Raw genomic sequence first — 27,882 nt, 5'->3', positions numbered from 1 at the left:
ATAGGTCTGTTTTTAGCAGTCATGTATAAATTTTATTCAACATCAATTTCAAATTGTTTTGCTATCAATATTCTGAGTCCTTTGGGCAAAAAGAAATCAGGTAAGAAAATTGGATTTATTTATCTGACCTATCTATTAAATTCAATCCTCTTGTATGTACTTCCTCTACCTTTATCCATATGGTTATACAATTATCACTGGACGGCTGAATTACTAAACAGTTTTATATATCTTTTCCTCAAAATCAAATTATTCTACAATGGTCCCCTATAGTATAAAATTGAATCCACGATCTTTTTCCTACCATTCAACAATGTCCATGATGCATCCCAGCATGCTTATTAAAAAGTTGACAGTAAAATAAGACTCCTAGTACAACAGGAATAGAAGAAGGGTTCCTTATTATGCTAGTGAATAGCTTTCATTCAATACCTATAATTAACAATGAAGCAAATCAGAAACAAGCCAAGGCTACCCACTGTCTCCAATTATTTAATGCTGCTCAGAAAATTCTAACCTAGGTAATTAAATAAGAAAACCAAATACGAAGTACAAAATGTTTGAAAGGAGGGTACAAAATTATATTTTCAGATGATAATTCTGTAACTCAAAATTTCAGGACAACCAACTAAAATATATAAGAAAGGCAGAACATTTTGATCTATAAGAAAGGCAGAACATTATAAAATGCATATAGTACACGATAGGCTTTCTATATACCAGCAATAACCAGTTAGAAAATAGAGAAAGTATCCCATTTACAATAGCATAAAACATACAAAATATCTAGAAATAAATTTAATAAAAGATATTAAAGTCTTGTATAAATAAAACTATAAAACTTCACTGAAGGACATTAAAAAAAACGAGAAAAATATACATATATCTAATTTCCTGGATGGGAAGACTCAATATTATAAAGACAGATTAATCTATAACTTTAAGGCAATTAACTTTGCTTTAAATGTTAAAAGGTTCTTAACTACGCAATTTGATTTATGATACCTACTTTCTTCTTGAAGACATTTTTCTTGGAACTCTGTGGCAACTCTTTCTAATTTAGGCTGCCTGCTTTCTAGGCCTATTTCACTGTTGTCATCCTGGGATTTATTTTCGTAAGACAGCTGGGTTGGTTCCAGTGCCCTCTGTATCCTAGGTGAACTGTGTAGAATTCTTGTTGTTTTGTTGTGCTTGAATATACCTTTTAGCAATATATATATTTTTTTCATTAGGAAGGATCTATAGGAAGTAAACTTGTAAACTTGAGCCCATATATGTTTTTTTTTTTTCAGTTGTAATTTCTTTCTTTTTTTTTTTTAAACATCTTTATTGGAGTGTAAAGCCCATATATGTCTAAATGCATCTTTAGTTTGTCCCAACACTTGATAGTTTGGCTATCAACTTAGGGCTCTGCTTAATCTACCTCAGAACTTTGAAACATTGCCTAGTCTGTCCCCGCTTCCAGCTTTGATGATGAGAAGTCTGATACCTTTGAAAGATCCTTTGTTGTTCTCTAGAACCTTTTAGGATCAATTTCTCATCCTTGGAATTCCAAAATTTTATCAGCATGTGTCTCAGTTTGTTTTTTTTTCCCCTGTCGGGCATTGGATGAACCTTTCAATCTGAGGACTTGAATCACTCTTCATGTCAAGGGGTTTTTGTTTGTTTGTTTGTTTGTTTTTTCCAATTATTTTTTCCCTGTTTCTTCTCACTTCCCTACTTCCATCTCACTCTTCCTATCTCTTTTCTACCATATTTTGTATCCCTCTCTTTTTGTTCTATATTCTGTGAGATTTTGTTTGACTAATTCAGTCTGCAAGCACACTCAGCCTTTTATCCAATCTTCCTATTTTTTTCAGCATCCTGCTCCTATTTCACAGAAACCTGAGCATACTTAATGAATGTACTCTTCCTCTAATCTCTCTGAAAATTTAATATTTTAAGGGTTTTTTCCTATACCTTTTATCATCTCTGTTTCTTCTGGAAACAGAAGACAAATTTTCTTTAGAAAAATACATTTGTTTTGTTCACTCATTAGTTTCTTTTTGTTCTTGCTATTGGTTTTCTTCAAATGTCTCGTGATCCTTTGTTGACTGTGAATATTTATAATTTAAGAACTAGGAGTTTCTCAGGAGTTTCATAAGTAGTTGTGTACCACTTGTAAACTGCTTAATTAGCAACTTAATGCAATTTCAATCAAAATTCTAGTAGGATTTTTTTGGGAGGGCTTCACAAATTGATTATAAAATTAATTTTTATAATTTTTAAAGTAATATTTATAAATTAGCAAGACCAAGTGGGAATAACTGGAAAATTGTGAAAAATAAGATTAATTAAGAGGGCACATGTTCTCCCAGATACTACAATGTATTTTTTATACATACTAATTATACCATGGTGCTTTTTATATAGGAACAGGCTATAAAGATTAAAAACAGAACCAGCCATCCTTAAAATTAGTAAAATATAGAAGCGACATCTCAAGCCAATAAGTAAACTATGGATTATTTAATAAATAGTGTTCTGAAAATCTAGGAAACCTAGGTAAAGACTATCAGAGCCCTGACTTACAATAAAATATATTCCATAATTATTAAAAATTTAAACATGTAATTAAATCCATAAAGGACTAAAGTAAAACACAGGTATGTATATTGGGGTAGGAAAAGACTTGCTAAGGATATATAAAATATATCTATATACTTTAATATATTTATATATAGGCTATATATAAACAGTTTAAAACTTCTGTTTATTAAAATAAAGTATCCATAAATGGGAAAATATAAATGGGGCTGGGATGGTAGGAGAACAAAGAATAAAATATTCAGAGATAGTTAAAAACAATCTTGTATATATAAAATCATTCTGACTTTTGCAAGGGCATCTATACAGGAGAGTAAAAAATAAACAAGTTAATGAAGAATGAACTCTTATTGTCCCCATTTTACACGTGAGAAAACTGAGGCTCAGAGGTTATATAACTTGTTGAGGATCACATAGCTAAAAGTGGGGAGCTGGGATTTGAACCTAAGGAGTTCGGTTTCAGAGCCCATCTTTTAGCCCTGTGCTGTCCTGCCTACTCCAGCCAACCCTCTTGTAGACATTTTACATCTCTTAGAAGACTCTGCTTATAATGTCTCCCAACCCAGAATCTATACCTCTTCCTTTCTTTCTGCCCTACCTCTTCCGTTTGTTTTTCCATACCCAGTTCAATTACTTTCTCCACACAGGTTTTCCAACAATTCAGACCTTCTTGGAATTCTCTCCTACCTTGGATTTGGGAACCACTCTCCTGATTTTCTGCCTACTTCTCAGTCACTCTTTTTCAATCTCTTTATTGGATTTATCTTTCTCTACACTTCTTTTCTCGCCCTACTCATGGCCCCTGTGAGTAAATTACCCCCAAAACTGCAATATCTACCTACTTATGTTCTGAAAACTACAGTTTAAATTGCTCTTCCACATTCCAGAAATCTCCACCTGAATGTGCACAGACACCTCACACTCCGTATTTCCAACACTGGTACTTACTCTGTCTGCTACCTTGCTATGGAGAGACCTCTTACTGAGATGCCACAATCACTCACCCAGTTATTGAAGCCAGAAATCCAAGCATGCTCCTTGAGTCCTCTCTCTCTCAAGCCCAAACCCCTGGACATCACTAAGTTCTGACTGTTTTACCTCATAAATAACTATTGGATTTATTTCTTCTCTTCTGAATTCCCTTAGTTCAAGTCCTCTTTGTTTCGTGTGTGATGATTGCAGTTTTCCTGGTGCCTGTCTTTCCCCTATTCACCCTGATTCTATCTCCATATCAGCATTTCTCAAATTTAAGAGGTCACAGATTTCTAAGTACACTTTACAACTCTCAGAGGCTTATGCTGCCTATATGAGAAATTTTGTAGCTAAAAGTTACACACCTTGACAATTCCAATGCACTCAATACGTGTTTGTTAAATGGACCAATGACCTCTATCTGTATTTATCTTTCTTTTTTCTACTGCATTTCATTCATTCATTCATTCATTCACTAATAATCATTTATTTGTTAGTGTGAGTGAACACAAAGATGAATTAGACATCATCCTGGCCCCTATAGAGCATATTTTTTTTCTCTAATCATTTAGTCATGTAGGGCTTAGCTTCAAAAGAATAGCAAGAACTCATCATAATATCTTCTCTGCTCCTCACAGTTCTTAGATCATTGTAGAAATTCAATCCATATTTGTGGAATAGCCTTATTTTGCCTTTAGGCGATGCCTATTAATGTATACTTACATCAGAAGACCCTGCTGCGTGGAAACCCCGAGTGTCATACTTCAAGCAATTGTGGCAACTTATAGATTTTCTGGCGTAAACGTACTAAGTGGGCTGGAGGATGGAATTATGAGTTCAGAAAAGAAACAGAGGCTGTGCATGATTTCAGGTTATCAGCTTAGCTCTGAGGGTGATATGGTTTCATCAAGATAAATAGACTAATCTGTACTGAGTTCTAGTCAACATTATGTATTAGTTTTACAATGTTTAGGGATTTTTTAGGGATTAATTATTCTATATTTATAGATGAAGAAATCAAAGCTATTAATCTAGACTGATAGGTATGATTACAAAAATCACTTTTAGCTCTGGCAGCTCTACCTCTTATTTCTGGTAACATGTTATTGCTCTTTAAGAGTAAATAATCAGAAAAGATCGCAACAGAGCTAACATTTATTGAGAACTTATATTGGATAAGCTCAGTTTTTAGCACCTTTATAGGTATTAATTCACTGAATCTTCACCACAACTCTTATTATACCCATTTTATTGCTGGAGAAACTGAGACATAGAGAGCCTTAGTGATTTTCCCAGGGTAACTCAGCTAGTTAGCGTGGAGCTGGAATTTAAGCACAGATAATCTGTACTTTTTACAATTGTACTGTGCTGCCTATAAAAGCAGTACTGGATGGATTGTTACAAAACCAGGTCTTTAATCTTGAATTCACCATATAAATAATAGTGAAATAAATTTAAGGATGTCATTTGATTATTTGGGTTTCAGTGTCCTTGCACTCCTTACAGCCTATGAGGAGAAGCCTTTACATAGTCTTTTATAAACTGAAAAGTGTCATAAATTCAAGGATTTTATTTTTTACAGTACATTAAATCATTTTAAAGAGTCTGAAAAAAAAGAGTCTTCGAGAAAAGTCCACATGAAGGCAGAGATGAGGTGAGACACCAGCATGGAATGTTTAAGGTCCCACTAAACATATTAAGCTACATGTTTTATTGCTAAACCCAAGGGAGAGATTCGATGGGAGGAGAGTAGGAAGCAAGAAGGTAGGAAGCCTGGCTATTTATTTAGAGAGGAATATAAATTATTTTCTTGATCAGTTTAAGAACGTTAACAATTACTATAGGATAAGCAGAGTTAAAGGGGTTTAGAGAAGGAGTTAAACTATAAAAATACAGTCAAATTGTTAAAAATTATCAGAAACATCTGTAAAATCATATATAGTTTCATTATATATCTTTCTTTTAAAAAATTCATGTTCTAGGTAATTGGTATTAGCAATCGGGTGATGAACACTGCTCATGTTTTATGCATAGAACAATTGGTGCCATGTCTAATGCATTTGGCATTAGCCTAGGAGTTAAAAAACCTGAGTTCTGTGCACAGCTTGGGTCCATGTCGATAAAGGAGCAGCCATCTCCCTCTGGGGAGATCTGTCTCCTCCAGTGACAAGGAGCATGTTAACGCCCTGGCCATCTCTCTATCTCAAAAGGATGTTCTGAAGATTGGTAAGACAATGTAAAGTTCTTTAAACTCTTTACAAGATAAGCCATACACAGACATACTGGCCTGAGAAGCACTACTACCATCTCTTTTATACACAAGAGCAACAATAAGGAAAAATATCTCAAAGGCAGTCCCAAATTATAAAAATGTTGAGAAGGGATGCAAAATATTATAGATAGGAAACAACAACAATGACACTGAATCCAAACTAATATTTGCATTCTATATACTGCAGATTTGCAGAAGTTTCCATCATTGAGTCCTCTAGAGTATTATTAGCCTTTCTCATTGACAGGTTGTGGCACATATTGTATCTACGGGGCCTTTGGTTTCCTAAAAGGTGCTTGAAAATGCCTTTTAGAAAACACTTGTCATGAAGAAGCATAACAACAACAAAAAGAAAGTTCAAATATCCACTAAACATATGAAAGAACACTCACCCTCTTTAGTAATCAGGGAAATGCAATGATCTCATTATAAAATCTCCATATTTGAAACAAATTAGAAAGTCTGACAATACAATGTGTTTTTTGGCTAAGATGTGGAGCTACAGGAATTCTCATACACTTTTTATGCACTTTATCAAATACTTTCCCCTTACATAGCAAGGTTAAAGACATGCATGGCCCAAGATTCCATTTCTTGGTATATTCCCCCACAGAAATGCATGTTAATAAGCACTAAGATATGTGTAAATGAAAATTCATAATATCTTTATTCATAATATTTTCCAACTGGAAACTGCCCAACTTCCTAACAAGAGAAGATTGGACAAATAAATTGTGGTTACTTTATACAACAGAACACGATATAGTCATGAAAATGTGTGGTCCTCAGCTACATGCAATATTGATGAATATTACCAGTATAACATTGTGTAAAAGAAGCAAAACATAAAAGTATCCACAAGATGAGCCTATTTACATAAAATACAAAAACAAACTAAATTGAACTCCTTTGTTTTGGGATGGATGCATAAGTGGTAAACCATACCATAAAGACAAGCAGGAAAAGAAAAAATTAGGACAGTAGTTATCTCTTTGGAGATAGGAAACAGAAATAGGGTGCTTCAGAGGGATGTTTAAAATAGGTGTTTACTTTTAAATTATTGGTTAAACTTAACACTTATGTTTTATGTACTTTTATAAATGTTTGTTATAGTTCATGATTTAAAAAGTTACAAAGATACTATGCAGCTATGGTAATCAAGGCGTGTGGTATTGGAGAAGGAACAAATAGATCAATGGAACAGAAGAGACAGCTCCCAAATAGATCCATATAAATACAGGCAACTGATCTTTGACAAAGAAGCATGATCTTCAACAAAGGCAATACAATGGAGGAAAGATGTTATTTTCAATAAATGGCACTGGAACAACTAGACATTGCAAAAAAATAAAAATAATAATCATCTAGACACAGACCTTATAAAATTAACTTCACAAAAATTAACTCAAAATGGGTAACAGACCTAAATGTAAAACACAAACTATAAAATTCCTAGAACAGAACATAGGAGAAAAACATGACCTTGCGTTTCATCATGACTTTTTAGATACAACACTAAAGGCATAATCCATGAGAGAAATAATCGATAATCTAGACTTCATTAAAATTTAAAATTTCTCTTCTGTGAAAGACAATGTTAAGAGAATAAGAAGACAAGCCACAGACTGGGGAGAAAATATTTGCAAATGACATATCTGATAAAGAGCCGTCATTCAGAATATACAAAGAAATCTTAAAACTCAACAGTAAGAGAACAAGTAAGTTGATTAAAAAATAGGTGAATTCCTTAAGAGGCACATTTCGTAAGCATATGAAAAGTGGCTCCAAATATGTCATCAGGGGAATGCAAGTTAAAACAATGAGATACCACTACACACCTATTAGAATGGCCAAAGTCTGTAACTCTGTCAACACCAAATGCTGGTGAGGAGGTGGAGAAGCAACAGGAACTCTCATTCATTGCTGGTCGAAATGCAAAATGGTTTGGCCACTTTGGAAGACAGTGTGGCAGTTTCTTACAAAACTAAACATACTTTTACCATGTGATCCAGCCATAGCACTACTTGGTAGTTATCCCCCAAACACTGAAAACTTATGTCCACACAAAAATCTGTACATATATGTTTATTGCAGCCTTATTCATAATTGCCAAAACTTGGAAGCACTAAGCTATCCTTCAGTAGGTGAGTGGATCAATAAACTGTGGTACATCCAGACAATGGAGTATTATTCAGCGCTAAAAAGAAATGAGCTCTCAAGCCATGGAAAAACATGGAGGAACCTTAAATATATATTACTAAGTGAAAGAAGCCAAACTGAAAAGGTTACATGCTGTATGATTCCAGCTATATGACGTTCTGGAAAAGACAAAAACTATAGAGACAGCATTAAAAAGATCAGTGGTTGTCAGTGGGGGAAGGGAGGGGAGGAAGGCATCACAGGTGGAACACAGAGGATTTTTAGGGCAGTGAGAATACTGTGTATGAAAGTATAATGGTGGATACACGTCATTATACATTTCTCCCAACCCAAGAGTGAGCCCTAATGTAAACTGTGGACTTTGGGTGATAATGATGTATCAGTGTAGGTTCATCAGTTGTAACAAATGTACCACTCTGGTGGGGGTGGGTTGATAATAGGGAGGCTATGCATGTATGGGGGTAGGGGGTACATGGGAAATCTCTTCCACTCAATTCTGCTGTCAATCTAAAACTGCTCTAAAAAATAAAGTCTATTTAAAAAACAAAAAATAAAAACAAAAGACAAAAACCTGAACACATGTGGCTTCCTGGAAGTTCACAAAAATTTTACAAAGCCTAAAAAAGATTAATTTGTGGAAACTTTTAGTTCTATTTCATCTGTATAAGTGCTGATGAAGACCACCTGGTGAATGATTTAGAGGTTTAACATAAAGAGTCTCCTTAAATAATATGTACTTGTGGAGGAAAAAAACCCCGAAGTCAAAATTGCAAAAGGGAAAGCACTGAAGACTTTTCTCTCCAAAACTGCCAAGCAAGTCTGGTTTAACTGAAATTGATGGCAAAGACAACAGAGCACACAATTGAATTTTAATCTTAATGATCTCTAAGCTATATTTGAAACATAAACATACGTGTGAGAGTTCTTCAAGATGTTGGACATGAATCTGTTTTCATAATTCAAAAGCATGCTTTGCTTATGAATCTCTTTTAACAAGCTTTGGTGGGGGATTCTTTTCTTCCAGATGTTTGGTGTTGTACAGACGCAACCTCCATCTCTCTACATATGATTTAAAACACAGTTGGTGGGGTGGGCTGAATTGGGAGATTGGTACTGACATATATACACTATTGATACTATGCATAAAATAGATAACTAATGAGAACCTACTGTATAGCACAGGGAACTCTACTCAGTGCTCTGCTGTGACCTAAATGAGAAGGAAATCCAAAAAAGAAGAGATATACGTATACATATAGCTGATTCACTTTGCTGTACAGTATAAACTAACACGATATCGTAAAGCAACTATATGCCAATGAATATTTTTTAAAAAACCACAGTTGTAAAGAGCATATTTATTTTACAAAATGGTAAGAGGACAGAATTCAAATAGATGGTCTATAGGTTTGTAAAATGATGAATACCTAAGTCTCATAAAGTCCTACAGATAGTATCTATTCATCTGAAGAAAGTTCTCTTACTACTTTTCAAACCTGAAAGAATTTTCTAGTCTTAAAACATTATTAAATAGGCCAATTAATAATTTTGGTAGAAAAGAAAGTCTCCTAAATCATAGACATGAAAAATATTTTTTTCTGATACATTTTCATTTACAATCCCTGTTTAAGCAATTTACAGGAGGCAAGATAGTTTAGTGGTTGAGAGGATGGTCTCTGGAGTCAGACTTGGATTTAAATCCCAGCTCTACCATTTACTAACTTAGACAAGTCATATTACCTCTCTATGCCTCAGTGCCTACCTCCTGGTGTTCTTACAAGGACAAAAATAAATGTCCTGCGTAAAGAACTTTTTGCAAAACTCCAAGCACATAATGAGCACTCAATAAATGTTAGCTATCATCAGCAGCAGGACCTTCTAGAATCTTGCTGATATTTCATCCAACTTGTTTGATCACTTTTTTTCTAAGTCCTCTTCCAAGCCACCTTCCTCCTCAGCTATAGTTTCCCTGGATTTCTAGCAAAGATGGGGAAACTATACATGCTTATCTTCTCCTCTTTCTGACACCTCACTAAAATGAAAGTAAGGGAATAAAAACACACAAATCCACAAAGGCATAGATAATGAGGGAGGAGAGATCATCAAAGGAGAAACTTCAACGATTTTTAGAAAGGAGAGAGTGGATGAGAAGTAGAAACTGCCTTAGCACAATTGAGAAGATGATTACAGAGAGCAAATTCCAAGGGAAAGTGAACCAACACGTTCTGCCCAACCCAGAGATGCAGAGCTTAGAGGCAGCATACACTAAGGAAGGCAGGAGTTTAGTGAGAGGCTGAAAGTACCTTAAAATTATATGGAGACTTTGGATCCCAACTATTTCCCTCTCCTGTTGGAGACTAAATCTTACCTTTTTTGGAGAAAATAAGCTAGAGAGACATCAAACTGAGGACATCAGGCACTGGGGCAAACAAGGTAACACCCAAGGTTGAAAAACAGATGCTTAACTGCGGAGTTCCCAGTAAGACATACAACCTCCCTATAAGCCATGTTCCCCAAACACTAGCAGTCAGGTATATGCCCTCAGTTGCATATCTTCCAGGCAGAAATTGAAGAATCTTGTCATGACGGCACCTCAGAATTCCCAAAGAATAACGCAACTGAACAACCAATCATGCTATAGTGAAACTCTGCAGTTGACAAGCCCCATCCACGTTCAAAGAACTTTGGTGGTATATTTGTGGCTGTCATCATCGTTGTTGTTTGGTTGTCTTTGTGTTTGTGTGTGTGTGTGTGTGGTGTGTGAGATCTTTAAATACGAATGGACAACCTCTTGAGGAAATTATCCAGAATAAAGAAGAGAGACTAGTATAAGCAGACCACATCAACTGAATAAAGAAATCCACAGGAAACAGACAGAGGAAAACCTCTAAAGAACTATCATTTGTGTACAAAGATAATGCATTCCTGACATAAGAATAGATGCTGTTAAAAAGGCAACAGCAGAGGACAAGAAAGTACTGAAATTGAAAAAAAAAAATGGCCAAAATGAAAATTTTAATAGAAAGGTTGGAAGATAAATTTGAAGAAATTTCTATAAGGTATAACAAAACACCAAAGAGATGAAAAAGAAGAAGAAAAAAGTGAGGAGATTAAAGGATCTGATCTAGGAGGTCCAACATTCAACTAACAAATCCCAGGAAGAGAAAACAGAGAAAACGGAAAAGGTAAAATTATCGATAAACTAAGAAAAGAAAACAAATCCAGAACTAAAGGACCCGTATGTCTGGAGTGAAAAGATCTAGTGTGCGCCCAGGACAGCGGATGAACACCCAGACCAAGACAATTGATCAAGAAATGTAGAGATATCAGGGATGAAGAGAAGTTCACAAAATTTTTTTACAAAGAAAAATAGGTTTTGAATAGACATTGGGATGTCACCAATGTTAGAAAACAATGGAAGGGTGCTTGCAAAATGTTGAGAAAATATATTTGTAACTTACAATTCAATTACAGTTAAACCATGCCTGAGATGCCTGAGGGTTCAAATGAAGGACTGTTGGAACCCAAGTAGACACAAAAGATGCCCCAAGAGGGAATCTCAGAAGCTAGGTTTTATCCTCAACTTTGAAACTAAATGTAGAAACACAGGAATGAATGATGGGTACTCTTAGCACTTCTCTGAGACTCTGGAGTCCTGAGACAATTTCTTTTTTGCTAACATCATTGGGTCAGGGTCTCCAGAGGCTGAGCAAAGTGATGAACTCTGACCGACTTTGTGCTTCTGAAAAAGTGCACTATTATCTTCATACAGCTGATACCTCTGAAAAGATGGGTCAGTGAGCAATATGCAGTAAACAATGAAAGCCCAGTTCTCATTCTGAAGTCAGTTTCGCTTAGACTTTGTATATTACCAGCAAATTTTGCAAGTCATTAAAAAAATAAAAAAGAAGGACTTCTGCTAGTAACTAATGACCCAGCATTCAACTCTCTTGTATGGCGAAAGTGGAGAAGTGGCTGTTTATTTTTATGCTTATTAAGTTACAACGGAAACATTGTATTTACAATCCCATAATGTGGTGTTTTTAGATGCTAATTCTTACCTAAAAAGGAATGGGACAAAAAATAAACTAAGACAAAAAACAAAAACCCTCCTTGGTATGCTAGTATTCTTTTACAAAGGATCCAGGTTATCACAGTAATTGATGCCCTCTTTTACACTAGGGGTATTACTATATTAAGCGGCTAAAGGATAAACTTAGGTAACAGTGGAGCTATAGTTCTTTCAGAAATGAGATAATTCAATAGCTATGTGTGCCAAGAAAACTGAACATATCTATTGTACCCTCTCCTTATTTCTGGCCACCTACCAGCAGTCAGTAAACTTGGGTAACCACCTTCTTCTGATATCACTTCAAGTCTACTCTTGAGTTCTTCTGGTATTACCTCAGCTACCAGAAAAAAAAAAAAAAATGAAGAAAATATTTTCTTCACTATGTATACAATATGCTCAACTGTTTATAACATTCAAGTTTTTCCCCCCTAATTTTCCATGCCATTTTTATAATTGGCTAAGACTGATAATAATAGATTAATAAGTATGAAATCATTTTAATAATCATTCCTACTTAAAATAAGGAGAGTTTCCAAAAACCAAACCTGAAACAGAATCCAGTCCAAGCTGTCAAACAGGCTATGCCAGTGGTTCTCAACTCATTCCTGATGAGGAATGATTGCTTTTTATTTCCCTCAAATGTTCTTTATTCATTTCACAAATGTTACTTAATTGTGTATCATGTACAAAGCACTGTGCTGGTTACTGCAGAGAAAAGTAAGAGGATGAAAACATCTAGTGTTTTCCTTCAAGATGGAGATAAGTGATCTGTGTGGCAGTCCGTTGTAGGGGCATTAAGTTGTGAACAAAGGCGGGCCCAAGCGATAGTTAACTTGATAATTAGTGTATATGTGGTTTGTTTGCCCTGCTCCCTTTGCTGTGGCAGTCTTTCTGAGCTATAAACAGACGTAACTGGCCTAGAGTTCAGGCATGCAATAAGACTTCAGAATTTACTAGTTAGCTGTGCTTGATCTGTCATGAAGTCCATACACAATGAGAAGTTGCTATCTCATGAAGAAATAGGCCTGTATCGCTAGTGAGCAATTGGTCGTTACGGATGCCCAGCATTCGGTTTTCCTTTCCTTGGAAAACAATACCCTGATTCCCTTCAGGGGACCTCCTCACTGTTAGGTGGGGTCACTGTGATCGGTTGTAGTGTCTACAACCTTATTGTATGGGAGCTACTAGAGAGAGAAGCTCTTTTTTTGTTGTTGGATGAAAAACCTGGAAAGATACACTTCTAGGATTCTGACATTGGTGCTGTCCCCAGGTGTATGGAAACTGGGGATGAAGCCAAAAATGGAGAGAGTTCTGATAATAGGACCCATAGACTAAGCCTCATAAACAAGTCTAATCCAAATGGTACCCATACTTTACCTAAAACCTCATGGAGCGCCATTAAGTGGAGAGATGAAGTCATCAATATACAACATGTAGGAGAAATGCAGCCAGGACATTTTACTGAGTGTGAAAACAAGTGTGTAACAACTGCTTATGGGTGTGTGATATGTCGATGTTGCTTTTTAAATTGACTAGAGAGTATGCTCAAGGGAATGGAAGAAACAGAGTTGGCTATCAATGAGGGGAAGTATTTCAGTAAATGTAAAACTTCAAAATAGATTTTTAAAAAAGAAATTTTCTCTCTCTGAAAGTGGATATGGAACTGGAAAATGACAAAGGTTGTGATTATTGACACACACAAGTCAACAAGCAAAACCAACCAAACAGGAAAACTTTAAGATATGTGAAAAGGGAAGCAACTCTTCTGATACCCCCAAACACAACTTTACGAGACTGCCTGGGTTATGTCTTCTGACTGGTAAGTGATGACGTCATGTTGGTACTTTTATTTAAACCACAGCAACGTCTGTCCTCCTAAAAAACAGTTCCGGTACTTTAGAGAAGTACAATATGAAGTTTCAGACTAGTGCTGGGCTTAACAGAGCTTTAACAGATTTTCAAAACACCTGCACACTAGATTTCACAAATATCCCATCCCTCCTAACACCTCCACTCTGAACATACATGAAAACAAATCACAACAAAGCACTGTCATTGAAGAACACTATTACCTGCAAATTATAATCTGAGAAAGAGAGTCACTGAAGCAAAACTTAAAAACAGAATCGTATAATTATCTTAGGAGAGAATTTTTTTCTTACATATAAATTTTCTTCCCAATGAGTATGCACAAAAGCAACCTATGGGCACTCCTGTGGTTTCTTTTTAGACTTTGCCTGCTTATTTTAAAGAATAGAGGAGAAGAATCTGCTTAAAAGCCAAATGCACTGATAAATGTTTACCGATAAAATCTTCCAGATGGGACTACTTTCAAGGAAGGTCAATTACAAGCCTCATGTCTCTCCTTTTAATGATATCCTTTAATGATCCCCTTCCTCTCCCAGAAAATTAAATCACAAAAACAACTTAGTCTGAGAATGACCCAGTAATCCTCATAATCACATTGCAATGACAGACAAGGAGATCAAAGCACAGGTGTACTGAAAACTAGAGGTTTCCATTCTGTTAAAATGTGAACTTGCTACAAACTAAGATCAAAAGTACTTTTAGCTCCCCAAATCCCAACAACCTCCAATATTTTAAAAATTCTGTGGTTTCCTTGATTAATAAACTTCCCTTGATTTTCTCCCTCCCAGTTTGTACCAAACATTGGCAATTCTTTACATATTGTGGCTGTGTTTTCATAAATTCATTCATTAATTAATTTTAGATATTTGGTGAATTATGTTGCGCCTCAGAGCACCAAAGACTTCCAGATTTATTATAAACTATTGTCTCCAAAATTGCAAAGAGAGAACCTAGTGATGTAAAATTATATAAAGGTAACCTGATACCAATACATTAGTTAGAAATTGAATTAGGTGGCTAGTAGTGGCTTCAATGAGAGAGGTTTATTTTTGTCTCATATGAAGAAAATCCAGAGGTAGGCCAAGGCTGAATGATGACACTATTTTCAGCAGAGAATCAGGCTCCTATTATCTTTCTGCTCCACCATCCTTAAGATATGCCTTGTATTCTTAAGACCATTCAGGTTGCAAGATGGCCACTGGTGCTCCAGTCATCACATGAACAATCCCAAGTCAATACTACAGGAAGAGGAGCAAGGATAAAAGGGAGTGCTTCTGGGCAGGAGCTCCCTCTGCTTACATTTCATGGGCTACACCTATTTCTAAGGGAGGCTAAGAAATGTTGTCTTTTGGCTTGGCAGATGCCACCCAATATAATTAAGATTCACTTTGTAACCATCATTATACTGGTCACCAACTGAACAAATCTGTTGAGGATATTTAGTCATCATTAGCAGTCTCTGCCATACCATAGAATCGCTGATTTCTCAATATTGGGTGGAATTTGGTCTGATTCCTTGCTTACAGATAGAGAAACTGAGAACAGAAAGATTAAAAAGTTTTCCCCAAACTACAGAACCAGTTAGCCAAAGAACTAGGAGCAGAATTCACACACTTGATCTATCAGTAAAGATCTTGTCCTTTGCCAACAATGCAAACTCCAACGAGGTTAGTTCAGGAACTTCAGCTAACCAGCATGAATAATAACACATCTTAATTCCTGGGCCAACCTGGTGACTCACACTGCATGCTTTACGGTCATAACTGCTCACAAGCTGTAACATCCCCCCTCTTTGGTTATAAAGTGAGAATCACCATATTTACCACAAGTCATATACGTGTTTATATTGTCACTAAATTACCAAGAAAATGAGAGCTATGCCTTATAATGTGACAGTTATGTTTGTAGGAAAGCAGAATGTTCCACATTCACGGGCAAAAATTGGTACTTGAACTTTATGAGGGGACTCCAGATCTTTTATGGTGGTGGCTTTTTAAGCACACACACAAACACATTATTATGGTGTCTCCTGAAATTGACATTCTCAAAATAGTGTCCACCATTACACAGAGGAGGTTTGAATGTTTTGAAGCCTTTTTTCTTTTAAACCATTGCTTCTAATCCTCTTATCTCTTCCTCCACTACAGTCATCAATCACTTCCTCACACTCTCCTCCCAGCAGCATTCTCAACCAAATATAACCACGATGGTAAGTCATTACTGTATACTTTCTTCAGCGCTTTGAACTACATAGGCTCCTGCTCTCATGTTTTACTTGTTTTATGGCTTAAGCATGTTGAGAGCAGGGTCTATACCATCTTTATTGTCCATAACACTCAGTATATGGTACAGATTCCAATTTTCTTTCACAATGTCATGCTTAGAACGTCTTAATGCTCTCCCAAACTGGTCTTCCTCCCTGTTTCCAGGGGCTTCACTGATCCTTTTTTCTCAGTCTCATTCACCGCCTGTTCCACCTAGGTCACCTAAGTGATTTAAGCTATACTTATATTTGGTGGTGCACCAAATCTGTAAATATAAGTTAAAAAATTTAGAAGGTGGCCTCCACCTGCATTCATACCTAATCTTATTCCTTTCCATTCCATCTGTTTGTACCCTATATACTACTAGCTACTCAGAAATAATCATCTCTTTTTTCACATGTCTGTGACTTTATAATGCTGTTCCCTGTCTGAAATGCCCTTCTTTCTTTTATTTATGGAGAGGTTCCAAATGGCCTCTAAGGTGTAAGTTAATTACTATCTACAGTATGTATATCCAGCCTTTTCTAGAAGACAGGGAAGCTTGGACAGCAAACTTGAGTATATCTTTACAAGCACTTCCAGTATTACAGCTATTCTATTCAGTTTGGAAAACCCTCTGAGTGTAGAGGTTGTGTTATTTCATCTCGCTGTGGGTCCCAGTTCTGACACACAGGAGATACTCAATAGTCTGCTAAATGAATAACTGTCAGTTTCCCTAACTAGCCTTGAATACTTTTCTTTCGAGTCTACCTGCTTGTCATAATAGATCTTGTCTCACTTGATTCTATATCCACAGAGGCTCGCATAATACTTAGATGTAAATATTGTCACATCTCTTTTGTTTTTCCAGTTAATCACTGGAGCCTTTCAGTAGGAAATCCAGTCTCAGCCTGCTTGAAAACTCCCCCTTCTTGGTATTCAGTCTAAACTAGAAGCTTGCTTCTAAACTTCAGGTGGAGAGAGGACTGCCAATTAGCATGAAGGCTTCTGCCATCGCCATGTGGTATCACAGCTGAACGCTGGTCCTGTAAAGTTCTATGTCCTGCTGGTTCAGGACTCCCCTGGCTTCTAGGAGGGACCAGCCTCAAACTCCAAGATTGTAGCTCTTTGATCACTCTCGCTTATTTAGACAAAAATCAGCACTCATCCTCAACCTTAGGTCATTGCCTTGGAGCAGGCAGCTCAGGCTTCCCCTTCATCCTGATGTGTTAACCCCTTCAAGGCCTGTTGTATCAACATTCTCTCCTGACCACAGACCGCGTGACGCCACCTTGATCCATTTAATGTGTTTCCCTTACTTCTCATTTCAGAGAGAAAGTTGAGGGTTCAGTCTCTTTTTCTCCTAGTATACTCCCAAATTCTTAGGTAAATCGGTCTACTCTCTCTTTAAATATTGCCAAGGAGAGAGGCAGGTTTTAATGAAAAGGGGGAGCTCTTTTCACACTCTTTCTCTGAAGAAAGAGATGCCTGGCCTAATATTTACATAACTAAGGGACTTCACTTAGTGATTTTTTTCAAAAACAAATAAATGAACCCCCCAAGAGGTTTCCAATAATAGACTGAGAAGTGCAAGCATAGAGTCAGAATTTCTGCCTCTCAAGTCATCCTCTTACATATGCATGAAGATGCTTACTGAAGTTAACAGTCATTTTTTCCAAGTCCTTTTTCCGTAGGACCAGTAATTTATGACCATAAAGACAAGGTAGGATTAGGACAGTTGAGCAACTCTTTAACAACCCTGTCCTAATTGTCTTTTCCTGCATGGCCAAGGAAACAGTGAGTCTGATAATCAACCCTTTAAAAAAGGTGCATGGCCCTACCAATCTAGTAAGGCAAAAAGAGATTCATTCCATAGTGAAGATCTGGCATTCCAGGGTCAGACTGGAGCAGCAGAGGACAAATACAATAACAATAAATTTCAATTAGATGACAAAGTCAGCCATAGATCACTATGCCAGCAGTGTCTTTTCTACTAAGGACTGGGAAAGGTGGCTATATGGAAAAAGAATTAAAAAAAAAAAAGTTGATATATGCATATGTATAACTGATTCACTTTGTTGGACACCTGAAACTAACACAACAGTGTAAATCAACTATAGTCCAATAAAAATTAAAAAAAAAAAAAGAATTGGGAAAGGTAAGCTTAAAATTCATCTTGTGTTTGTTCAAAGAAGATACATAGTCCTTTCTTCAAATGTATCCACCCAGTTGAGCTTTATATAACATAATCCAGGGAGATTACCCCAAATTGAGGCTTAATTTACTGAATTGCAGTGACCCTAAAAAAAGTGCATTCATTTTTTCGCAATTTTAATGTCTCTAAACTCCAGGTGTGTTTTACAATCAATGGCATTTTGGATTTGACAAACTAAAGTAATTAATCAAATATTTTCGCTTAAGTGAAATACTTTAAAAGGTAAAAATGACAACCTAAAAATTGTCCAAACATCCGGGTTCCAACCCCAGCATTAGGATGTGACTATCTTAGCATAGCAGAGACACAGACAAGAGCAGTAGGTGAAGATGAACTGGAGCGAAGTATCAGGTTGGCCAAAAAGTTCGTTTGCGTTTTCCATAACACCTTGTGGAAAAACCCAAATGAACTTTTTGGCCAACCCAATAGTTCTCAAAGGGAGTTCCCCATCTAGCAGCCCATCAGCATCTGCAACACTTGAGAACTTGTTAGAAATGCAAAATTCTCAGGTCTGACCTCAGAAGTATTGAATCATAATCCTTGGGGTATAAAGCCACACAATCTGTGTTTTAATAAAATCTCTGGGCATGAGTTTGAGAACTAGTCCTATAGTAGTAAAGGAGGCACTTGGTCAGTGTGTATTTGGCATATCTGAGTCGGGGTGGGGGAAGAGTCCTAACTTTTCAAGCCACTGGCAAGGCTCCCATAAGGAGAGGAAGATTTTAAGACCCACTACAGGGAGGTACTTCTTTCAAGTCCGTCAGTTTCTGGGTTCTGACTCCCTATGCATGAAAGCAGCTTCTGATTAGGAGTCTGCTTCCCAGGTGGATGAATTACAAGGAAAGAATTAACTGATCAGGCTAATATAGTATCCTATCTACTCAGCAATATATTTCTCACTGTAAATTACATAATTAGTGTCCTTGTTTTTGCATGAAGTTCTTCAGTTCTGAATATCAGTAAGAGCACTCAATCTAACTCGGTTCTGAGAAAATAAAAATTCTGAACCTGGGAAACTAAAGGTCAGTCCTGAAATTTATGTATATTGTGAAGACACTACCCAGAAGGGCCCACTATGTATCCAAGCTATTCAAATAGACTATTTACCAGGTCAAGAGAAGTGGAGAATTAAGGGCAGCTGGGTCAAGACTGCAAACTGGCAGTCTTCCGGCCAGATGTGGTCCACAGATGTGGTTTGGCCCACACACATTGTTTAAAAATTGGGAAATTTCACATAAAATTCTGGAATTCTTCCTGTCTTAAAAAAGCTAAAGATTTGACATTAGGGAACCCACATCCTGGTCTTTCAACAAGAGCCTGGAGCTGAACAGAAATTGCTTCCTTTAGATGGGCTATTCCCTCTAGTTTGCCATAGTCCCTACCACTCCTTCTTGTCTGATAGCTGCCCAGCTCGTCCTTTTACATTACCCGCCCGACCCTTCATGCATTTAAGTTTGAGGATCACTGATTCATATAAATAGTTTTCATGAAATAAATAATTGAGATGATTTGAAAAAAAATCACTCAGAAAATTAACTTTGTTTTGTACCTTCATAGCTATTTGTGTAAATATGTGGACAAGGGTGTAGACGTTAGTTATTTTAAAAACAGACAAAATATCGAGGGCAAAGGCTGTCGTGACAGAGGAGAAAGACTACTGGACTGGGCCTCTAATATCTAGATGTGCTTCTGCCACTTAACTAAGTGTAAAGTTATCCCTGAGCCTCAGTTGATATATCTGTTATATGGGAATGACTATATCTACCACATATAGGGTTTATTGTGATGATTAAATTAGACAATTGTATGTTCAAATTCACGACATACCACAGACCCTCAAAAACCTTTGCTGAATTAAAATTAGGATGTGTTTCATTACCTGTGTTTTACTTTAGAAATTATACCTAACACAGATAAACATTTGGGGAAAATTCAAAATTAACCCTTCAAAAGCCTTACTCCGCAATGAGATAAAGGGATTAACATTACTGACTATAAACTATAAACCATGCACTATGTTGGGTGCTTTATACAGACTGTCCCCTTATGGCAACACTATGAGTTAGCATTACCCCTCTCTTACACATTAAAAACCAGGGCTCAAAAAGTTTAGGTAATTTACCCAAAGTCATACAGCAGGTGTTGATAACCAGGGTCCATTTTACTCCAAAGCCTTTCCATATGAGAACTTTAGTGCTTCTCAAACTAGCTTGGTCATAAACTTGGGACACTAGTTAAAAATGCAAGTTCTTCTATTCCTTCCCAAGCTACTCAATCAGATTTGAAGAGGAGTAGCCTGGGAATCTGCATGTTATATCAGAGCCTCAGCTAATTCTTAATAATAGCAAGGAAACACTGCTTGAGAAAGCTGACAAAGAGTCAGAGTAAGCAGAGAATGAACTGCTTTGTATTATTCTTCATGGAAGGAAGGAGGGGAGAGAAGGAGGGAGGGAAAGAATCTTGGAGCTAAGGTCTATCCATTTGCAGGATTATGAGAATGCACTTTCTAGATGGAGTCTTTCTTTCTAACTGCACCCAGACTGTTGAATGCAAAGACAAGGAGCCAGCCAACAGGAAGCCCGGCTTGCCACTGCAGAGGAGTAAAGCACTTTGAACTACAGGCATCTTGTACACCCAAATTACATGCTGTGATACACATAGTATTTGAGTTGTTCCGCAATACAGAAGCCAATTATTCTTGGCACACACTTCTATCGCGCTATCCAAATTACCATGCCTCACATGTGGAACGGTGCCACATCAAATGCACCAAGCCATAAATTCCCTAAACTCTTAGAGATGAAAGTCAAATGTTGGAGAGAAAGAGTGTTTGGTACACACACCATAGAGCAGAAAAGATGTCTAACTTGGTACTGCTAGATTTACTATGAGAAACTGGGACAGAAAATTCTGCTTTAGAAAATTTTCAGATTATAAACTGGATTTTTCCAATGTAATTCAGCATAAGCACTGCATTTTCGATTTTTAGTAAAGTTATTTCTTCCATAATATTCATCTTAAAATAATTAATTTTCTGGCCTCTCCCTGTAAATGTTTTTAAATACAGTACAGAAGCACAGACACTAAAACAAAGAGTAGAGGCTGTAGGTACCATAAATTCTGTTGGGAATCACAGAAACTATACATATGTCCTGAATAGTAGTGCTGTTTAATACTCAGACCAACTAACTGACTCACTCTCCCACTCCTAGCCCCTTGCAAATTCTGAAGTTAAGAGATTTAATCAAAACTGTTAGGTGATATTAAAATATAAATCCTATGATAATTGTTAATGGAATTATAGAAAATTTAAAACACAAATCCTTAAAGTTTGAAAAACAGGAAAATGAGATATTAGATGCACCAGTTCTAGGTTTCTTAAGCTTTAATGTCCTTAGGAATCTCCCAGGGATCTTGTTAAAATGCAGGTTCTGATTTTTTTTTTTTTTAAGATTTTGTTGTTGTTGTTGAATTTGTTACAATATTGCTCCTGTTTTTTTTATGTTTTGGGTTTTTTGGTCCTGAGGCATGTGGGATCTTAGCTCCCCGACCAGGGATCGAACCCACAGTCCCTGCACTGGAAGGGGAAGTCTTAACCACTGGACCGCCAGGGAAGTCCCCAGGTTCTGATTTAACAGGTCTGCATTTTCGAGTTTCTCACGAGTGCCCAGCAGATGATCACACTGGTGGTCCAGGGTTCACACGAGGGGTAGCGACTCCACCAGTTTAAGAAAGCTCATGTTATACTAGTGAGAAATTATAAATACATAGGGTTATCATGGAAAAGGCACAGAGAACCAGTTTATTTTTCCAAAAGTTATTGATCACTTAATCTTAGATAAGCAGCATAGAATCTAGAAAGGGAGCTACACCTGTGTGCATTGTTTGTAAAACTCTATGTCAAGGCATGATATGAAATACAGACATGACGCCATGAGAGTACTGGGTACTGAGAATACTGATAAGGGCATGATTCTTTCCAGCATGAGATAAGGGGATGTATCAAGGAAACAGATGCAGAAGTAGCTTCGAGCCGGACCCGGAAGAATGAATAGGATTTCAATAAATGGAGAAGTCAAGGAAAGGCATTGCAGGAAATGGGGCTCACGTTAGCAAAACATTACAGAGGTGGGGTGGGAGGAGTATGCAGTTTGGACCAAGGAGAGTATGATATGCTATTACATTTGTCATAATATTACTACTTGTATAGTCTCCTCTCCTTGAATCAGGACTGGGCCTGGGACTGGCTTTAACCTACAGAAGGTGGCAAAATTGGCCAGGTGCCAGTTCTGGGCTTGCACATTAAGAAGTCCTGGGAACCCTGAGCTGCCAGGTAAGGAAGTCTGAACACCTTGCTGGAGAGACCACAGGGCCTCCAGGCCCTGGAGAGAGAGGAAGGACCCGAGACTCAGTGAAGAGAGACAGCTTCATGGAGGTAAGGTCATCTCAGCTGAGCCCCCAGCCTCTAGTCAACTGGCCAATTGAATGCAGCCACATTCAGGACTACAAGAAGACCAGAAGAACTGCCCAGTTGAGCCCAGGGCCGGCTGCAGAATACAATGGTTGTTTTTTAGGACACCACTCTTTGGAAGAGTTTGTTATGCAGCCATAGAAAACTGAAACAGAGCATATATCAATATTTTAAATCGGCACCTTCTTTTGATGAATATAAAACTATACACCTACCTGGAGATTCAGATTTAGCCCTGTCCTTCTACACACACTAGACAAAACTGGTTTTGAACCTTATTATTAGAGCTGAGTGCACAAAATTCCAGGATTTTTTTTCTTTTTTACAAATAAAAATTATTATAAAAGTGAGCAGGCTTTTTCAAACAACACTCCCTGCTTCACCCCTCCTGCTGCCCCTCCTAGACAACAGCACCTTATTCAGATTACAGAATATGTGTGCATTTGTGCATGTGTGTATGTGTTGTGTTGTTTAGACATAGTCACATGGAATAAGTAAAGAATTCCTTATGTGTGATACATGATCATCTTTTCTATTCTATTCCATTTCTTCTTTTCTTCTTGCTGGTTGTGACCCACTAAACTGATTTCATAATGCATAAGTAGGTTATGCCCCTCAGTTTGAAAGACAGTTGTCCTAAGAATCATTAATCAATCAATATACATTCATTAAACCCTATATGTTCCATGCATTGTTTTAACTCTTGGGTACAGCAGTAAAAAAACAAACAAACATAGCGGGCTTCCCTGGTGGCGCAGTGGTTGAGAATCTGCCTGCCAATGCAGGGGACACGGGTTCGAGCACTGGTCTGGGAAGATCCCACATGCCACGGAGCAGCTGGGCCCACGAGCCACAATTACTGAGCCTGCGCGTCTGGAGCCTGTGCTCCGCAACAAGAGAGGCCACGATAGTGAGAGGCCCGCGTGCCGCGATGAAGAGTGGCCCCCACTCGCCGCAACTGGAGAAAGCCCTCGCACAGAAACGAAGACCCAACACAGCCAAAAATAAAAAATAATAATAAATAAATAATAAATAAAAAATTAAAAAAAACCAAACATAGCTTCTTCTTTCATGGGCAAATTAATCATTAAACAGTAACAACAACAAAATATGCACAAAGGATGATTTCATTTCATTTGTGATAAATGCTGGGAAGGAAAAGTATGGGTACCGTAAACAGCCATAAGGAGACTCCACTGACTGTGGAGTGTGGAAGGGGATTTGTTCATGGATGCCACGTTAGGGCAAGTCCAAAGCAACAGAGGTCAGTCTTTAGACAGAGCAGTTCCAGACTTTCTGTCCTGCCAAGGGCTAGCAGAGGAGGAGAGCAGGAGGTGATGAAAGAGCCAAGGGGGGCCTCGGCCGGGCTGAAGCTCTATCCAGTCCTAAAGCTGGGTGCGGTGCTGGCACACGCCTTTAGCTTGTTGGGCCCAGCTTTTATTCAGCATTTTGTCAATTCTTGGCCTGTCGCTGGGTCTGGAGAAAAGAGTGCAAGGGGGCAACATTGAAGTATTCCTCTTAGAGTCCAGAAATGGATGAAATAAAATCATCTACCATATTTCAGGATGGAATTATGAGATTGATCCAGAGTTATGCAAAATCATCTGCAGGAGACACCCAAGTTGAACCCAGACAGTAACTGGTCGAGGTGTTGACACATCTGGAGAAAGAATGCTCCCATTAAAGGGAGGGTGGCTAGCAAGTAAATTGGAGAAAAAGGCGACTTGACTTGTGCTGCCCTTGGGAAGAGGGGGTGCCCGTGTGGACCCAGGGAGTGAGCCTGTCCTCCTGAAAAAGACTGTCCTCCCTGCTCACCTGGATGTCCTAGGTCCTCAAAACCAGGAGACAGTAAACCTTCTGATCATGTGTGACTCTGCTTATTCTAAATCCACACTGTGTAGGCACTTGGCCTTCGGAACTTACCTGTAGAGGGAGAATGTGTGCACTAATCAACTGATATTCTAGCTTTAGGGCTTCTCTGGGTATGGACACCAAGGGGGGACAGTGACGAGGGAGTGCGGTGGTGGTGGGATGAATTGGGAGATTGGGATTGACATATATACATGAATATGTATAAAATAGATAACTAATAAGAACATGCTGTATAAAAAAATTAAATTAAATTTAAAAAATAATAAATAAATTAAATCTTCTGGGCTTTGAAAGTGGCAGTCAGCATTCCTGAGAAGCACAAGATCACCTTTCTAAGACTGCATGGTTGACAGGCAAACCCTGGAATATAGTTAATTCACCAAGGAAAATACTACTCTGTAAGGATCTGTCTGGGTGGCCAACTGTCCCTCCCCAGGCAGTAACCCTAGATAATCCTCCGCCCCCAACACACACACCATTTTTCATGTAAAATTTCTACAGGGGTAGTAGCTCCAGCAGCTCTGCAGCACACTACCTTCTGCTGAACGCTGCCCGTGTACCAGGCATTGTGCCGAGCACTGAGTGGATTATCTTGTCTAATCCTCCTACTAAGGGTGCTGCTATTATTATTCCTCTTTTCTGACGATGGAAACTGAGGTTAGGAGGCAAGAGGTGTCAAGAGTAGTGATGACAGGGCTGGGATTCAGAGCAGTGTGACTCCAGAGCTGGCACCTTGGACCAATACTATAGGATGTTGCCTCCTGCTGATGCCAATGCACCAAGGAGGATTGTCTAGAAGTGCATTCGTTTCCAAACCCTAGCTTGTGAAGTTTGTTTTCTTTGAAGGGAGAAGGGAGAACAAAGGACCTCTACCTGTATGCTTTGATGATCTATGCACCTTTCTCGGTGTCACACAGGACTTCGATGTTTTCTCCTCTGGGTTCACCAATGCTTCACCCAAATCAGAGAGAAGTAGCTCAGCTCCCTACCCATAATCCCATCTTTTCTCCTTCTGGCTTTTCTGTGATCTCACAGGGGATGGTTCCTGCATATTTTTAATTTGTTTCAATTTGGCTCCTTCCAACCTACGACTGAGCAAGCATGAGGCTGGAACTAGAAGATGGTCAGCAAAATGCGGGCTTATCCTTGGGGAACTTTCTGTAGTTTCCTAAGGTGATAATAGAAAGTTACTTCTGGAGAGGCTCTTGGGGTGATGAATGTCCCCCTGGATGCCTCCTACTGTGTAAGTGCCCTCACGCAGGACTGGCCATTTACACAAACGTCAATCAGTACTAAGACATTATTTTTCAAAAAATGTCATCCTTTCTTTTAAAATATTTATTAAGTTTGGGGTATTTGAATGTGTTCTCTACCTCCATTTTCCTATCCTAAATCCAGAGGGAATTAGGCAGCCAGAGACCAAGACCACAGCTTTCAGGCACCAAAGGGCTGATGTCCCCGATGTGCCTGATCTCCTAGTGAAACCTCTTGACTGGGGACGTGGCTTTGGCAATGAGAACAGTGCTCTTAATGGGAAGCCACTGAAGCCAAATCATCTCTATAAGAGACACTGAGTAGGGTGATTATTCATTTATTCAAGAATGTACAGAGCACCTACCATGACCAAAGCACTGTTCTATATATGTCTGTACCAGTGAACCCAACAGGCAAAGATCCTTGCCCACAAGGAACTCACAGTCTAATGGGGAGAGAGACTAAATAATAAATGTTGTAAATTATGTCAGAAGGAAAGACATGGTATGAAAGCAAACAAACAAATAGTAGAGCAGGCACAGGGAATGGAGGAAATTCAGGATGCAGTTAAAAATAGTATGGTCATGGTTGGCCTCATGGGGAAGATGAGACATGAGCAGAAACTTGAGGAAAATTAGGGAACTGGCCTGAAGGTAGTGGAAGGAAGACCATTCTATACAGCACCAAGGTCTTAAGACACATGAGTGCCTGATGTTCTTGAAGATCAGCAAGGAGGCTGGTGTGGCTGGAGCTGAGTGAAGGAGGGGAGAAGAATGGGGAAGAAGGTCAGAGATGAAAGAGGTACCAAGTCAGGTTGGACGTTGTAAGCCACAATAAGCACTCTGATCCGCATTGGCTGCTGTCTTAGAACAGACTGTAGTGCAGCAAGGGTAGAAGCAGAGAGACCTATTAAGAGGCCACTGCAATCATCCAGGCCAGACAAAATGATGGCTTGCAATAGGAGAAGAAACTGGAGGTGGTGAGATGGACTTGGGCTCTGGGTATATTTTGACAGTAGGGGCTTCAGGACCCCTGATGGATTGGAAATGAGATGCAATAGAAAGAAGACACACAAGGGGACTTCCCTGGTGGCACAGTGGATAAGACTCTGCGCTCCCAATGCAAGGGGCCCGGGTTTGATCCCTCGTTAGGGAACTAAATCCCACATGCGTGCCGCAGCTAAGAGTTTGAATGCCACAACTAAGAAGCCCGCAAACTGCAACTAAGGAGCCCACAAACCGCAACTAAGGAGCCCTGGAGCTGCAACTAAGCAGTCCACCTGGCGCAACTAAGGAGCCCATGTGCTGCAACTAGGGAGCCTGCCTGCCGCAACTAGACCCAGTGCAACCAAATAAATAGATAAATAGTAAAAAAAAAAAAAAAAAAAAAAGAAAGAAAAGAAAAGAAGGAAGACACACAAAGATATCCCCAAACTTTGGTCTGAGCAAGAGAGATGGGGAAGATATGATTAGAGCAAATTGGGAAGAGGTTGGGAATATCTGGAGATCAGCCCTTCCCTCCTCTCCCCTCCCCTTCTTTCTTTCCTTTCCTCCTTCCTCCCTTCCTTCCCTCCATCCTTCTTTTATTCCTTCCACCCCACTCTTCCTTATTTCCTTCTTTCCATGCACATCTACAAATGCCAGACATTATACCTTGAGATACAACAGACTCAATGCATCTCACCAGCAAACAGAATGTGAATGACAGAATGAGGCAGTGACGAATTGATGGCAGGGCACCTCCTGCATTCTATCACTCACCTCTTAAAAATTTAGCTCCCGATATTAACAGATTTGAGGAAGTCACAATTTTTTAACCATAATTTGGAAAATGTAGCAAAACTTCCATATCGATTCTACTTAGAAAATTATGTTAAACCTGAAATTAGGGTTCCAT

The 27,882-nt window shown here is 38.3% G+C and overlaps 1 protein-coding gene across 19 annotated transcripts in view; it reads right to left on the bottom strand.

The window, feature by feature from the left end:
• Positions 1 to 27,882, bottom strand: part of PDE4D (phosphodiesterase 4D) — a 1,115,543-nt gene that overhangs the window by 92,520 nt on the left and 995,141 nt on the right. For 8 of the 19 annotated variants that reach the window (XM_082457172.1, XM_082457177.1, XM_082457163.1 and 5 more), the window contains one exon: positions 12,319 to 12,399. The exons of 9 other annotated variants lie outside the window; for them this stretch is intronic. In XM_082457172.1, the coding sequence (XP_082313298.1) occupies positions 12,319 to 12,399 (81 nt within the window). Of the gene's footprint in view, positions 1 to 7,662; positions 12,052 to 12,318; positions 12,400 to 23,302; positions 24,337 to 27,882 lie in introns of those variants that run through there. 2 more of the 19 variants (XM_082457170.1, XM_082457174.1) reach the window with 2 other exon arrangements.

The sequence above is a fragment of the Balaenoptera physalus genome (genome assembly GCF_965194825.1).
Source record: "Balaenoptera physalus genome assembly, chromosome: 3".
NCBI classification, from domain to species: Eukaryota; Metazoa; Chordata; class Mammalia; order Artiodactyla; family Balaenopteridae; genus Balaenoptera; species Balaenoptera physalus.
This window is presented reverse-complemented; position numbering and strand designations above follow the sequence as displayed.